Source organism: Saccopteryx leptura, chromosome 4, assembly GCF_036850995.1.
Source record: "Saccopteryx leptura isolate mSacLep1 chromosome 4, mSacLep1_pri_phased_curated, whole genome shotgun sequence".
Taxonomy (NCBI): domain Eukaryota; kingdom Metazoa; phylum Chordata; class Mammalia; order Chiroptera; family Emballonuridae; genus Saccopteryx; species Saccopteryx leptura.
The window spans coordinates 223,340,831-223,355,884 of NC_089506.1; the positions used below are offsets into that span (position 1 = coordinate 223,340,831).

At 52.3% G+C, this 15,054-nt stretch overlaps 1 protein-coding gene across 2 annotated transcripts in view; it reads left to right on the forward strand.

Annotated features, from left to right (window-relative positions):
• The window catches only part of DNAH3 (dynein axonemal heavy chain 3), a 208,317-nt gene that overhangs the window by 59,187 nt on the left and 134,076 nt on the right, over positions 1–15,054 (forward strand). For both annotated transcript variants that reach the window (XM_066383459.1, XM_066383458.1), the window contains exons 19-21: positions 326–537; positions 7,578–7,669; positions 8,651–8,765. In XM_066383459.1, coding sequence (XP_066239556.1) covers positions 326–537; positions 7,578–7,669; positions 8,651–8,765 — 419 coding nt within the window. The remainder of the gene's footprint in view (positions 1–325; positions 538–7,577; positions 7,670–8,650; positions 8,766–15,054) is intronic.

The following is a 15,054-nucleotide window of genomic DNA, read 5'->3' on the forward strand; positions in this document are numbered from 1 at the left end:
CCTTGCACTGTGTGCTAGGTGTTACTTCAGCCGCTGTACTTGCCTCACTTAACTTTCCCAGTCACCTTCCAGGAGAGCCATTATTACCCTTGTATCACAGGTGACACTGCTGAGGCTCCCAGAAGTTCAGTAATGTGCCCAGAGGGTTCGCGGGCTAAGTGGAAGCTGCAGACCCAGACCCAGCTCCACAGCTTGTGCTTTTCCCACCACCCACTTGTTCCAGAGGCTCCGCTCGGAGTTCAGGGGACTCCAGGTGCTCGGGGACCGGCACCTCTCCGGTGGTTGGACCCTTTCCTCGCTTCATCTTCTTTCTTTCTTATTTCAGGCCCCCTCTTTTCACTGAATGCCGAGGAGATTGCAGAGGAGATAGGGAACATGTGGAGGACGATCTATAAGCTGGCCAAGACCTTCGTGGACGTGCCCGCACCCCGGCGCTTGGCAGAGAGCATGAAGTTCAAGATCGATAAGTTCAAGCAGTACCTCCCTGTTCTCAATATTTCCTGCAACCCAGGAATGAAAGACCGGCATTGGAGACAGGTACCCTCTCCTGCCTCCCTCCCCCCAGCCCCGCCCCGCCCCGCCCCGCCCCGCCCAGCTCTGCCCAGCCCCGCCCAGCCCCGCCCTTACCTGGTCCTGGTAGCTCCTTGGAAGCCAAGAACCAGGCTAGGTCAAGCTTCTCTTTGAAAGGAGAGATCTTCCTGAAGCCACGGGGCAGGAATGGGGGTGATGCCGTCTGACATTGGGGACAGGCGGGCGGGGTCAGGAAAGGGATGAGCTGCTGCTTCTCTGCATGAACAACGTGGTCCTCTCTCCTCTCTCTTTGGGGACCCCACGCGTGGTGGTTGTACCCTATTCCAGCCAGTGGCCACAAAGGCTCTCCTGCTCTGCTTTCCTGAGCCAACTGGCAGCTCAGGGTTCTCAGAGGTGACAAGGGTGCTGTTGAATGACAGTGGGAAGGAGCCTTGCTTTGTTTCTTGACCTAGGCTACAAAAAGTAAAAAATTAAAAGGAAAGTCGCATCTTTTCCTGGGGGCTCCCAACGATGCCTCGTGGCTCCTGCTTGGGCTGACGGAAGTAAGTCTCCAGTCTCCTCTCAGCCAGCCCGAGTCTATACATGAGAATAACAGGTGTCCTTCCCCGAATAAGTAGTCGGGGTTTTTATAAGCCACCCACGGTGAGGGTGAGGGTGAGGTTGGTGGTGTGGACACTCACCAGGGGATAGAAAACTCCGCTGCAAGTCTCCACGACAGGCATCACCTTCAAAGGCTAGCAGGGGCCGTGACATCCATAGACAGATTCCTCTCTGACTCAGATCCACGCATGGGAACTGAGCCCATGGTCTCCGGAAGGTCCCGCTCTGAGGGCGTACCCACGACCTTCCCGGGACGGGAGCTGGGCACTGTTGGCTGGGGTCATTCTGGTGACCCTGTGAAGCCAGGGATCTCAGGACACGAGAGAGGGGGCAGTTTCCTGAGTGGAAGGGAGCTGTCTCGGTTTCCCAGAAAGCCTTGCCGCTCAAGGTTACCTGAGGCAGGGGTGTGGAGAGGGCAGGGGAGAGGCCATCCTCGCAGATGTCCCGTCTGGAGCCGGGGCGCCCAGCACAGGGATCTGCAGACGGGCAGCCCCCCCACCTCGGTGCTTATGGGCGCCTCTCCCTGGGAACCTCGCAGCCTGATGAGTAACAAAGCGGGCCCCCTAGGACGCTGCTGCCCAATAGAAATGTAACATGAACGTCTATGTAATTTCAGCCACATTAAAAAAAAAAAAAGAGTTCACCAGCTGAAATAAATTTAATGAATACATGTTATTTAACCAAACATATCCAAAATAGGATCATTTCAACAGGTAATCAGTTCAAAAGGTGTGAAGGAGATATTTTACATTACATTTCTTTTTCATACTAATTTTTTTTTTTTTTTTTTTTTTTTTTTTTTTGGTTTTTTGAAACATGGGCACTATTACACTTAAAAACACATCCAGTTTGGACTAGTCACAGATCAAGAGCTTTGTTCAAATCTATACATAGCAAAGGCAAGTTAAGTGATAAAACTGCCGAAATCTCTTGAGTCTTTCTTACGGGCCAAGGGGCTTAACACGGTTCTGTCGTCTAGTCCTAGAAAGGGTCGGTGTGTTGTTCTTAAATCATACGCAGTGTCCCAGTGGAGCCTGAGCTCTACGTCCATCAGGCGTCCCTGATTCGACTTCCCCGAGCGGTGGGACACTCCTGATTATCAGCAGGGCTGGCAGCCTCTTCGAGACCACTCTTGAGGCAGCTGTGAGGATGCTACTGTTAACTGCCACCGGAGGAAAGACAGGACCGACACACAAGTTAGTTGCGAGAATCACACAGGCTGTTTATTACTCATGAATCCTTCTGGCGTGCCTGAGCACAGCTTAAGTAAGCGGGGCCCGTGGGCGTGCTCCTCTCAGCTGTCTTTGTTCAGAGCTCAGAGTGGCATGGAGACAGTCCACATCAACGCTGGAGTCTGGGCGACTACCTCAGCAGGGTCCTTTCACCTTTAGTACCTTCTCTGGCCAGCGCCTTCTAACAGGTGTCAATCTATAGGATTATCACCTCAAACCACCTTTTTGGGAGTTTCTCCCAGGGAATCCCCTTTTATATTAATCTATCGAAATGTTTACATCAAACCACTTTTTAAGAAGTTCTTATTTATGTTAGCTTACAGAGTTATGACACCAAGCCACTTCTTATCTATGTATAAGTTCACACACACACTAACTGGGCCTTGCTCGAAAGTCAGAGTCTGTTTATCCCATCTGCACCCACTAGATTAATTCCTATCCAGATGGCATAATTTTATTTCATTTCCTTAGTTATTTTTAAGCGTATGTTTTAATTACTTTTATATATCTTCCATATTTTTGTTTTTTGTATTTCTATATATTTAATTATTATAACATTGTATCACTACAACACATGGGGTCAGTGAGAGCCCAGGGCTAGCAGGATCAATTAAGGAATGCCGTTCTTGGGCACCTTAAGAGTTGAGGGGTGCACTTTCCAAAGGTCTGCAGTCTAGAGCCCCCGCCCACTGTACACACAGACCGGAGCGAGGGGGACAGGAAGACCTCTGGAGTTGGGGGGGGGTCCACGTCCCAGTTCTTCCCTTTTACTAACCGGATGATCTGGGCAAGAGACTTAATTTCTTTGCCTGCATTTCCTTTTATGCAAAATGGGAATAATAATACACCAGTACCTTCCTCATGGTGTTGGGAGAATGACAGAACTACATCACGGTCTTAAAACGGTGCCGATGCAGAGGAAAGTCTCAGTAAATGTTAACTACCTCTGTTATTTCTGTGACCTCAGGGGTCTTGCAGGTGTCCTCAGACTGCAGGTTGGAATGAGCTGGTTTACTCATGTGTTTGTTTTGTTTTGTTTTCACTCCATAAATATTTATTGATGCCCACTAAATGCCAGGACCCGGGGACGTGAGGCTACCTAAGATCGATCATGAGTCAGCTTTGATGACCTGTCCGGCTTCGATGTCCTTCAGTCCTGGGCTGGGGCTGAGCAGAGTCAAACCTGGGCAGGCGGTGAGGTCTCCACAGAACCTCGTTCTCCTCTAGTCCCTGTCCGTCTCTATTTTTAATTAATTTTAATGGGGTGACATTGATAAATCAGGGTACATATGTTCAGAGAAAACAGCTCTAGGTTATTTTGACATTTGATTATGCTGCATTCTCATCACCCAAAGTCCAATTGTCTTCCATCACCTTCTAACTGGTTTTCTTTGTGCCCCTCCCCCTCCCCCAACCCCCTCCCTCTCCTTCCCCCCACACCCTTGTCCATGTCTCTGAGTCTCATTTTATGTCCCATCTATGTATGGAATTATATAGTTCTTACTTTTTTCTGATTTACTTATTTCTCTCAGTATAATGTTATCAAGGTCCATCCATGTTGTTGTAAATGATCCGATGTCATCATTTCTTATGGCTGAGTAGTATTCCATAGTATATATGTACCAAAGCTTTTTAATCCACTCGTCCACTGACGGACACTTGGGCTGTTTCCAGATCTTTGCTATTGTGAACAATGCTGCCATAAACATGGGGGTGCATTTCTTCTTTTCAAACAGTGCTATGGTGTTCTTGGGGTATATTCCTAACAGTGGTATAGCTGGGTAAAAAGGCAGTTCGATTTTTAATATTTTGAGGAATCTCCATAGTGTTTTCCACAGTGGCTGCACCAGTCTGCATTCCCACCAGCAGTGCAGGAGGGTTCCCTTTTCTCCACATCCTCACCAGCACTTATTCTGTGTTGTTTTGTTGATGAGCGCCATTCTGACTGGTGTGAGGTGATATCTCATTGTGGTTTTAATTTGCATTTCTCTAATGATTAGTGATGTTGAGCATTTTTTCATATGCTTATTGGCCATCTGTATGTCCTCTTTGGAGAAGTGTCTGTTCATTTCTTTCACCCATTTTTGATTGGATTGTTTGTCTTCCTGGTATTAAGGGTTTTTTTGTGTTTTTTTTTTTGTATTTTTCTGAAGCTGGAAATGGGGAGGCAGTCAGACAGACTCCCGCATGCGCCCGACCGGGATCCACCCGGCATGCCCACCAGGGGGCGATGCTCTGCCCATCTGGGGCGTTGCTCTGTTGCATCCAGAGCCATTCTAGTGCCTGAGACAGTGGCCGCAGAGCCATCCTCAGCGCCCGGGCCAACTTTGCTTCCATGGAGCCTTGGCTGCGGGAGGGGAAGAGAGAGACAGAGAGGAAGGAGAGGGGAAGGGGTGGAGAAGCAGATGGGCGCTTCTCCTGTGTGCCCTGGCTGGGAATCGAACCCGGGACTCCTGCATGCCAGGCCGATGCTCTACCACTGAGCCAACCAGCCAGGGCCTTCCTGGTATTAAGTTTTAAAAGTTCTTTATAAATTTTGGTTATTAACCCCTTATCAGACATAGTGTCAAATATATTCTCCCATTGTGTAGTTTGCTTTTTATTCTGTTCTTATTGTCTTTAGCTGTGCAAAAGCTTTTTAGTTTGATATACTCCCATTTGTTTATCCTGTCTTTTATTTCACTTGCCCGTGGAGATAAATCGGCAAATATATTGCTGCGAGAGATGTCAGAGAGATTACTGCCTATGTTTTCTTCTAAGATGCTTATGGTTTTACGGCTTACTTTTAAGTCTTTTATCCATTTTGAGTTTATTTTTGTGAATGGTGTAAGTTGGTGGTCTAGTTTCATTTTTTTGCAGGTAGCTGTCCAATTTTCCCAACATCATTTGTTAAAGAGGCTGTCTTTACTCCAATGTATGCCCTTACCTCCTTTGTCAAATATCAGTTGTCCATAAAGCTGTGGGTTTATTTCTGGGTTCTCTGTTCTGTTCCATTGATCTATATGCCTGTTCTTATGCCCGTACCAGCTGTTTTGAGTAGAATGGTTTTGTAGTATAACTTGATATCAGGAAGTGTGATACCTCCCACTTTATTCTTCCTTTTCGAGATTGCTGAGACTATTTGTGTTCTCTTTTGGTTTCATATAAATTTTTGGAATATGTGTTCTATATCTTTGAAGTAAGTCATTGGTACTTTAATTGATATTGCATTGAATTTATAGATTGCTTTGGGTAATATAGACATTTTAATGATGTTTATTCTTCCTAACCATGAGCACGGTATTTGTATCTTGTTTGTATCTTCCCCGATTTCTTTTATCAATGTTTTATAATTTTCCAAGTACAAGTCTTTAGTCTCCTTGGTTAAATTTACTCCTAGGTACTTTATTTTTTTGGATGTAATAGTAAGGGGATTGCTTCCTTAATTTCTCTTTCTGACAGTTCATTGTTGGTGTATAAAAATGCCTCTGATTTCTGAGTATTAATTTTATATCCTGCCACTTTGCTGAATTCATTTATCAGGTCCAGTAGCTTTTTGACTGAGACTTTAGGGTTTTCTATATATAATATCATATCATCTGCAAATAATGATAGTTTTACTTCTTCTTTTCCAACTTGAATACCTTTTATTTCTTCTTCTTGTCTGATTGCTGTGGCTAGGATTTCCAGAACTATGTTAAATAAGAGTGGTGAAAGGGGGCACCCCTGCCTTGTTCCTGATCTTAAGGGGATTGCTTTTAATTTTTGCCCATTGAGTATAATGTTGGCTGTGAGTTTGTCATAGATGGCCTTTATCATGTTGAGGTATGTTCCCTGTATTCCCACTTTGCTGAGAGTTTTGATCATGAATGGGTGCTGGATTTTATCAAGTGCTTTTTCTGCATCTATTGAAATTATCATGTGTTTTTTCTCCTTCTTTTTGTTTATGTGATGAATCACGTTGATTGATTTGTGAATATTGTACCAGCCTTGCCTCCCCAGAATAAATCCCACTTGATCATGGTGTATGATTTTTTCCATATATTGTTGGATCCGGTTTGCTAATATTTTGTTGAGGATTTTAGCATCTAAGTTCATCAGGGATATTGGCCTATAGTTTTCTCTCTTTGTGTTGTCTTTGCCTGGTTTTGGAATCAGAATTATGCTCGCCTCATAAAAGGAGCTTGGAAGTCTTTCCTCCTCTCTCGTCCATCTCTTGACCACACACAATCCGCAGACTGCCCGGATCTCACGCTCCCCCGGGAAAGTGTTCAGAGGCCATCAGAGACTTTATTGAAGACCTCCCTTGGGGATATTTTTGCTTAAAAGATAAGCTAAGGCCTGACCAGGCAGTGGCACAGTGGACAGAGCATTGGGCTGGGATGTGGAGGACCCAGGTTCAAAACCCCGAGGTCGCCAGCTTGAGCGTTGGCTCATTTGGTTTGAGCAAAGCTCACCAGCTTAGACCCAAGGTCACTGTCTTGAGCAAGGGGTCACTCAGTCTGCTGAAGGACCACGGTCAAGGCACATATGAGAAAGCAATCAATGAACAACTAAGGTGTTGTAACAAAAAACTGATGCTTCTCATCTCTCTCCCTTCCTGCCTGTCTGTCCCTATCTGTCCCTCTCTCTGTCTCTGTCACAAAAATAAAAATAAGCTAAGAGTCCTATTTACACCACAGAATAAGCCCAGCACGTTAGCACACCAGGATGGAAAGAAAGGTCTTGTCACGGGAGCCTGCCACCTGCCCAGCACCCACAGATCACCCAAGAATTTGGGGTCCGCCTGTCCTAGGTGCTCATGACTTCCTCCTGCTATTCAGCAAACACTGCAGCTTCTGTCATGGACCAGACTTTGCCCCAAAGCAAATGAGACACAGTTTCAACCCAGAGAGTCTGACGGGTCTGCACTGTGCCAACTGCTGGTGAGAGACCAGCCCCCCAGTAAAGCAGAGGCCAGGCCGTGGGGACCCTGGGCTGCCCCCCCCCCCAGCTCCTTAGACCTGCGCCGTCCACATTCTGCTGCCACCAGCTGCTTGTAGCTGTTTACACATCAGTTAAAACGGAATGATCAGTCTCTGAGCCGCCTTAGCCACATTTCCAGGTCCAGCCGTCGGGTGTGACTCCTGGTCAGGGGCAGTGCCGACGCCGAATGCGTCCATCACCCCGGACAGTCCACTGGGCATCGCTGCCTTGGGCCATAAACATTCGCTTCCATCTTTTTTTTTTTTTCAGATTAGTGAGCTTATCGGCTATGAAATAAAGCCCACGGAAACCACCTGTCTGGCAAACATGCTGGACTTTGGATTCGGCAAGTTCATTGACATGTAAGGCTCTTCCTTTCCTTCAGGACACGTGTAGGTCAAGGTCCCTGCAAGTGCCCTCTGACTGCTTTTCCCCCTCCGGGTCTTACTGCCCCCTGAGAGTTTTCAGTGACCTCCCCTGCGGTTGACTGATCCCTGGCGAAGCTTACATCCCCTGGACCAGACACGGGAGTCAGAAATTTTAGTTCAAAGGGAATTTTATTTTTTAGAAGTTCCTTAAACCAGAGCTTCCAGCCCAGTGCTCAGTAATTTTGGGTTAGACCATTCAACCTTTCTGCGCCTCAGTTTCCCCTTCTTTACACACAAAAGAACAACAACAACGGCCAGGAGCAGCTGTCTGAGCTGTAACATTTCAGAAACGCGGTCACCTGGGTGACCTCTTCACTCGCGCACTCCTGGAGTCTGTGAGAATTTAGACTGTGTGGATTGTAATTTTTAGGACCAGAGAGAGTCTTGGGACCTTGTCTGTGTCTTCCTACTTCCTTCAGGGTGGCGGACGGGGGGGTGCAGAGTTGCCTGGACTGGGGGGATGGGGGACCTGTGAAGCAGCTGTGTTCAGGTCACACTTCACACGCATGGTTCTCAGGGTGAAGCCCCAGACCAGCTGCATTGACCTGACCTGGGAACTTGTTAGAAATGCACATTGTCAGGCCTGCCCCCATCTGCTGAATCAGAAATTCTGGGGGTGAACTTCCCATTCTGAGGAACTAGAACATCAACACATGAGTTTTTTGAGTTTTTTTTTTTTTGTGGGGAGTGGGGGCACAATTCAGTTCCACAGTGCCGCTAAGTGCTAAGGATAAGAAACCCTGTAAAAACACTGGAAACAGCTGGCAGGTCTTTGAATAAGATAGTAAACATCTCAGTAAAATCAAGAGCTTTTTGGTTTCTCTCAAAGCTGAGCTGAAATCCTGCCGTTGCGGTGTTTTTACTGATTTCCTCCCGTTGACCTCACGGTCACTGTATCATTTATTCGTTCTTCAGACTGGAGCCCATTGGAGCAGCGGCTAGCAAGGAGTACTCCCTGGAGAAGAACCTGGAGAAGATGAAATTAGACTGGGTCAACATGACATTCAACTTCGTCACGTACAGGGACACTGTGAGTCCGGGTCTCATAGTCCAGCCCAGGGACACTGTGAGTCTCTGTCTGATGGTCCAGCCCAGGGACACTGTGAGTCTGGGTCTGATGGTCCAGCCCAGGGACACTGTGAGTCTCTGTCTGATGGTCCAGCCCAGGGACACTGTGAGTCTCTGTCTCAGGGTCCAGCCCAGGGACACTGTGAGTCTCTGTCTGATGGTCCAGCCCAGGGACACTGTGAGTCTCTATCTGATGGTCCAGCCCAGGGACACTGTGAGTCTGGGTCTGATGGTCCAGCCCAGGGACACTGTGAGTCCCTGTCTGATGGTCCAGCCCAGGGACACTGTGAGTCTCTGTCTGAGGGTCCAGCCCAGGGACACTGTGAGTCCCTGTCTGAGGGTCCAGCCCAGGGACACTGTGAGTCTGGGTCTGATGGTCCAGCCCAGGGACACTGTGAGTCCGGGTCTGATGGTCCAGCCCAGGGACACTGTGAGTCCCTGTCTGATGGTCCAGCCCAGGGACACTGTGAGTCTCTGTCTGATGGTCCAGCCCAGGGACACTGTAAGTCTGGGTCTGAGGGTCCAGCCCAGGGACACTGTGAGTCTCTGTCTGATGGTCCAGCCCAGGGACACTGTGAGTCCTGGTCTGAGGGTCCAGCCCAGGGACACTGTGAGTCTCTGTCTGATGGTCCAGCCCAGGGACACTGTGAGTCTGGGTCTGATGGTCCAGCCCAGGGACACTGTGAGTCTGGGTCTGATGGTCCAGCCCAGGGACACTGTGAGTCCGGGTCTGATGGTCCAGCCCAGGAACACTGTGAGTCTGGGTCTGATGGTCCAGCCCAGGGACACTGTGAGTCCCTGTCTGATGGTCCAGCCCAGGGACACTGTAAGTCTGGGTCTGAGGGTCCAGCCCAGGGACACTGTGAGTCTCTGTCTGATGGTCCAGCCCAGGGACACTGTGAGTCCTGGTCTGATGGTCCAGCCCAGGGACACTGTGAATCCCTGTCTGATGGTCCAGCCCAGGGACACTGTGAGTCTCTGTCTGATGGTCCAGCCCAGGGACACTGTAAGTCTGGGTCTGAGGGTCCAGCTCAGGGACACTGTGAGTCTCTGTCTGATGGTCCAGCCCAGGGACACTGTGAGTCCTGGTCTGAGGGTCCAGCCCAGGGACACTGTGAGTCTCTGTCTGATGGTCCAGCCCAGGGACACTGTGAGTCTGGGTCTGATGGTCCAGCCCAGGGACACTGTGAGTCTGGGTCTGATGGTCCAGCCCAGGGACACTGTGAGTCCGGGTCTGATGGTCCAGCCCAGGGACACTGTGAGTCCCTATCTGATGGTCCAGCCCAGGGACACTGTGAGTCCCTGTCTGAGGGTCCAGCCCAGGGACACTGTGAGTCCGGGTGTGATGGTCCAGCCCAGGGACACTGTGAGTCTCTGTCTGATGGTCCAGCCCAGGGACACTGTGAGTCTCTGTCTGATGGTCCAGCCCAGGGACACTGTGAGTCTCTGTCTGATGGTCCAGCCCAGGGACACTGTGAGTCCCTATCTGATGGTCCAGCCCAGGGACACTGTGAGTCCCTGTCTGAGGGTCCAGCCCAGGGACACTGTGAGTCCGGGTGTGATGGTCCAGCCCAGGGACACTGTGAGTCTCTGTCTGATGGTCCAGCCCAGGGACACTGTGCATCCGGGTCTGATGGTCCAGCCCAGGGACACTGTGAGTCTGGGTCTGATGGTCCTGCCCAGGGACACTGTGCATCCGGGTCTGATGGTCCAGCCCAGGGACACTGTGAGTCTGGGTCTGAAGGTCCAGCCCAGGGACACTGTGAGTCCGGGTCTGATGGTCCAGCCCAGGGACACTGTGAGTCCCTGTCTGATGGTCCAGCCCAGGGACACTGTGAGTCTCTGTCTGATGGTCCAGCCCAGGGACACTGTGAGTCCCTGTCTGATGGTCCAGCCCAGGGACACTGTGAGTCCCTGTCTGATGGTCCAGCCCAGGGACACTGTGAGTCCCTGTCTGATGGTCCAGCCCAGGGACACTGTGAGTCTCTGTCTGATGGTCCAGCCCAGGGACACTGTGAGTCTGGGTCTGATGGTCCAGCCCAGGGACACTGTGAGTCCGGGTCTGATGGTCCAGCCCAGGGACACTGTGAGTCCGGGTCTGATGGTCCAGCTCAGGGACACTGTGAGTCTGGGTCTGATGGTCCAGCCCAGGGACACTGTGAGTCTGGGTCTGATGGTCCAGCCCAGGGACACTGTGAGTCTCTGTCTGATGGTCCAGCCCAGGGACACTGTGAGTCCCTGTCTGATGGTCCAGCCCAGGGACACTGTGAGTCCAGGTCTGATGGTCCAGCCCAGGGACACTGTGAGTCCCTGTCTGATGGTCCAGCCCAGGGACACTGTGAGTCTCTGTCTGAGGGTCCAGCCCAGGGACACTGTGAGTCTGGGTCTGATGGTCCAGCCCAGGGACACTGTGAGTCTCTGTCTGAGGGTCCAGCCCAGGGACACTGTGAGTCCGGGTCTGATGGTCCAGCCCAGGGACACTGTGAGTCTCTGTCTGAGGGTCCAGCCCAGGGACACTGTGAGTCCGGGTCTGATGGTCCAGCCCAGGGACACTGTGAGTCTGGGTCTGATGGTCCAGCCCAGGGACACTGTGAGTCTCTGTCTGATGGTCCAGCCCAGGGACACTGTGAGTCTCAGTCTGATGATCCAGCCCAGGGACACTGTGAGTCCCTGTCTGATGGTCCAGCCCAGGGACACTGTGAGTCTCTGTCTGAGGGTCCAGCCCAGGGACACTGTGAGTCCGGGTCTGATGGTCCAGCCCAGGGACACTGTGAGTCTGGGTCTGAGGGTCCAGCCCAGGGACACTGTGAGTCCCTGTCTGAATGTCCAGCCCAGGGACACTGTGAGTCCCTGTCTGAATGTCCAGCCCAGGGACACTGTGAGTCCCTGTCTGAGGGTCCAGCTCAGGGACACTGTGAGTCCCTGTCTGAGGGTCCAGCCCAGGGACACTGTGAGTCCCTGTCTGATGGTCCAGCCCAGGGACACTGTGAGTCCCTGTCTGATGGTCCAGCCCAGGGACACTGTGAGTCTCTGTCTGATGGTCCAGCCCAGGGACACTGTGAGTCTGGGTCTGATGGTCCAGCCCAGGGACACTGTGAGTCTGGGTCTGATGGTCCAGCCCAGGGACACTGTGAGTCCGGGTCTGATGGTCCAGCTCAGGGACACTGTGAGTCTGGGTCTGATGGTCCAGCCCAGGGACACTGTGAGTCTGGGTCTGATGGTCCAGCCCAGGGACACTGTGAGTCTCTGTCTGATGGTCCAGCCCAGGGACACTGTGAGTCCCTGTCTGATGGTCCAGCCCAGGGACACTGTGAGTCCAGGTCTGATGGTCCAGCCCAGGGACACTGTGAGTCTGGGTCTGATGGTCCAGCCCAGGGACACTGTGAGTCTGGGTCTGAGGGTCCAGCCCAGGGACACTGTGAGTCTGGGTCTGATGGTCCAGCCCAGGGACACTGTGAGTCTCTGTCTGAGGGTCCAGCCCAGGGACACTGTGAGGCCGGGTCTGATGGTCCAGCCCAGGGACACTGTGAGTCTCTGTCTGAGGGTCCAGCCCAGGGACACTGTGAGTCCGGGTCTGATGGTCCAGCCCAGGGACACTGTGAGTCCGGGTCTGATGGTCCAGCCCAGGGACACTGTGAGTCTGGGTCTGATGGTCCAGCCCAGGGACACTGTGAGTCTCTGTCTGATGGTCCAGCCCAGGGACACTGTGAGTCTCTGTCTGATGATCCAGCCCAGGGACACTGTGAGTCCCTGTCTGATGGTCCAGCCCAGGGACACTGTGAGTCTCTGTCTGAGGGTCCAGCCCAGGGACACTGTGAGTCCGGGTCTGATGGTCCAGCCCAGGGACACTGTGAGTCTGGGTCTGAGGGTCCAGCCCAGGGACACTGTGAGTCTGGGTCTGATGGTCCAGCCCAGGGACACTGTGAGTCCCTGTCTGAATGTCCAGCCCAGGGACACTGTGAGTCCCTGTCTGAGGGTCCAGCTCAGGGACACTGTGAGTCCCTGTCTGAGGGTCCAGCCCAGGGACACTGTGAGTCTCTGTCTGATGGTCCAGCCCAGGGACACTGTGAGTCTGGGTCTGATGGTCCAGCCCAGGGACACTGTGAGTCTCTGTCTGAGGGTCCAGCCCAGGGACACTGTGAGTCCGGGTCTGATGGTCCAGCCCAGGGACACTGTGAGTCTGGGTCTGATGGTCCAGCCCAGGGACACTGTGAGTCCCTGTCTGATGGTCCAGCCCAGGGACACTGTGAGTCTCTGTCTGATGGTCCAGCCCAGGGACACTGTGAGTCCCTGTCTGATGGTCCAGCCCAGGGACACTGTGAGTCTCTGTCTGATGGTCCAGCCCAGGGACACTGTAAGTCTGGGTCTGAGGGTCCAGCTCAGGGACACTGTGAGTCTCTGTCTGATGGTCCAGCCCAGGACACTATGAGTCCTGGTCTGAGGGTCCAGCCCAGGGACACTGTGAGTCTCTGTCTGATGGTCCAGCCCAGGGACACTGTGAGTCTGGGTCTGATTGTCCAGCCCAGGGACACTGTGAGTCTGGGTCTGATGGTCCAGCCCAGGGACACTGTGAGTCCGGGTCTGATGGTCCAGCCCAGGGACACTGTGAGTCCGGGTCTGATGGTCCAGCCCAGGGACACTGTGAGTCTGGGTCTGAGGGTCCAGCCCAGGGACACTGTGAGTCCGGGTGTGATGGTCCAGCCCAGGGACACTGTGAGTCTCTGTCTGATGGTCCAGCCCAGGGACACTGTGAGTCTCTGTCTGATGGTCCAGCCCAGGGACACTGTGAGTCTCTGTCTGATGGTCCAGCCCAGGGACACTGTGAGTCCCTATCTGATGGTCCAGCCCAGGGACACTGTGAGTCCCTGTCTGAGGGTCCAGCCCAGGGACACTGTGAGTCCGGGTGTGATGGTCCAGCCCAGGGACACTGTGAGTCTCTGTCTGATGGTCCAGCCCAGGGACACTGTGCATCCGGGTCTGATGGTCCAGCCCAGGGACACTGTGAGTCTGGGTCTGATGGTCCAGCCCAGGGACACTGTGCATCCGGGTCTGATGGTCCAGCCCAGGGACACTGTGAGTCCGGGTCTGATGGTCCAGCCCAGGGACACTGTGAGTCCGGGTCTGATGGTCCAGCCCAGGGACACTGTGAGTCCCTGTCTGATGGTCCAGCCCAGGGACACTGTGAGTCTCTGTCTGATGGTCCAGCCCAGGGACACTGTGAGTCCCTGTCTGATGGTCCAGCCCAGGGACACTGTGAGTCGCTGTCTGATGGTCCAGCCCAGGGACACTGTGAGTCCCTGTCTGATGGTCCAGCCCAGGGACACTGTGAGTCTCTGTCTGATGGTCCAGCCCAGGGACACTGTGAGTCTGGGTCTGATGGTCCAGCCCAGGGACACTGTGAGTCTGGGTCTGATGGTCCAGCCCAGGAACACTGTGAGTCTCTGTCTGATGGTCCAGCCCAGGGACACTGAGTCTCTGTCTGATGGTCCAGCCCAGGGACACTGAGTCTCTGTCTGATGGTCCAGCCCAGGGACACTGTGAGTCTGGGTCTGATGGTCCAGCCCAGGGACACTGTGAGTCCCTGTCTGATGGTCCAGCCCAGGGACACTGTGAGTCTCTGTCTGATGGTCCAGCCCAGGGACACTGTGCGTCCCTGTCTGATGGTCCAGCCCAGGGACACTGTGAGTCCCTGTCTGAGGGTCCAGCCCAGGGACACTGTGAGTCTCTGTCTGATGGTCCAGCCCAGGGACACTGTGAGTCCTGATCTGAGGGTCCAGCCCAGGGACACTGTGAGTCCGGGTCTGATGGTCCAGCCCAGGGACACTGTGAGTCCCTATCTGATGGTCCAGCCCAGGGACACTGTGAGTCCCTATCTGATGGTCCAGCCCAGGGACACTGTGAGTCTGGGTCTGAGGGTCCAGTCCCAAGGGGCTGCTATGTTGTAGATGAACAGGAATCCATTCAGAATTGCAACAGAACAAACAGAGGAAGGATCTCTAACCTCTTTTATTTTATTTTTTAATGTTCATTGAGACGTAGTTGACACATAAGTGTCAGGTGTACAGTGGGTGGATTTGATACCTTTATCGACCGCAATAGCGTTACCACAATAGCATTAGCTTACCCCTCTATCAGGTCCCATAAATATCATCTCTTTTTTTTTTCGCGTGGTGGTGGGAACAGTGAGAATCTAGTCTGTAAGCAGCGTTGAAGGCTCTAAGGCGGCGTGGTTGACCCGGGTCACTTTGCTG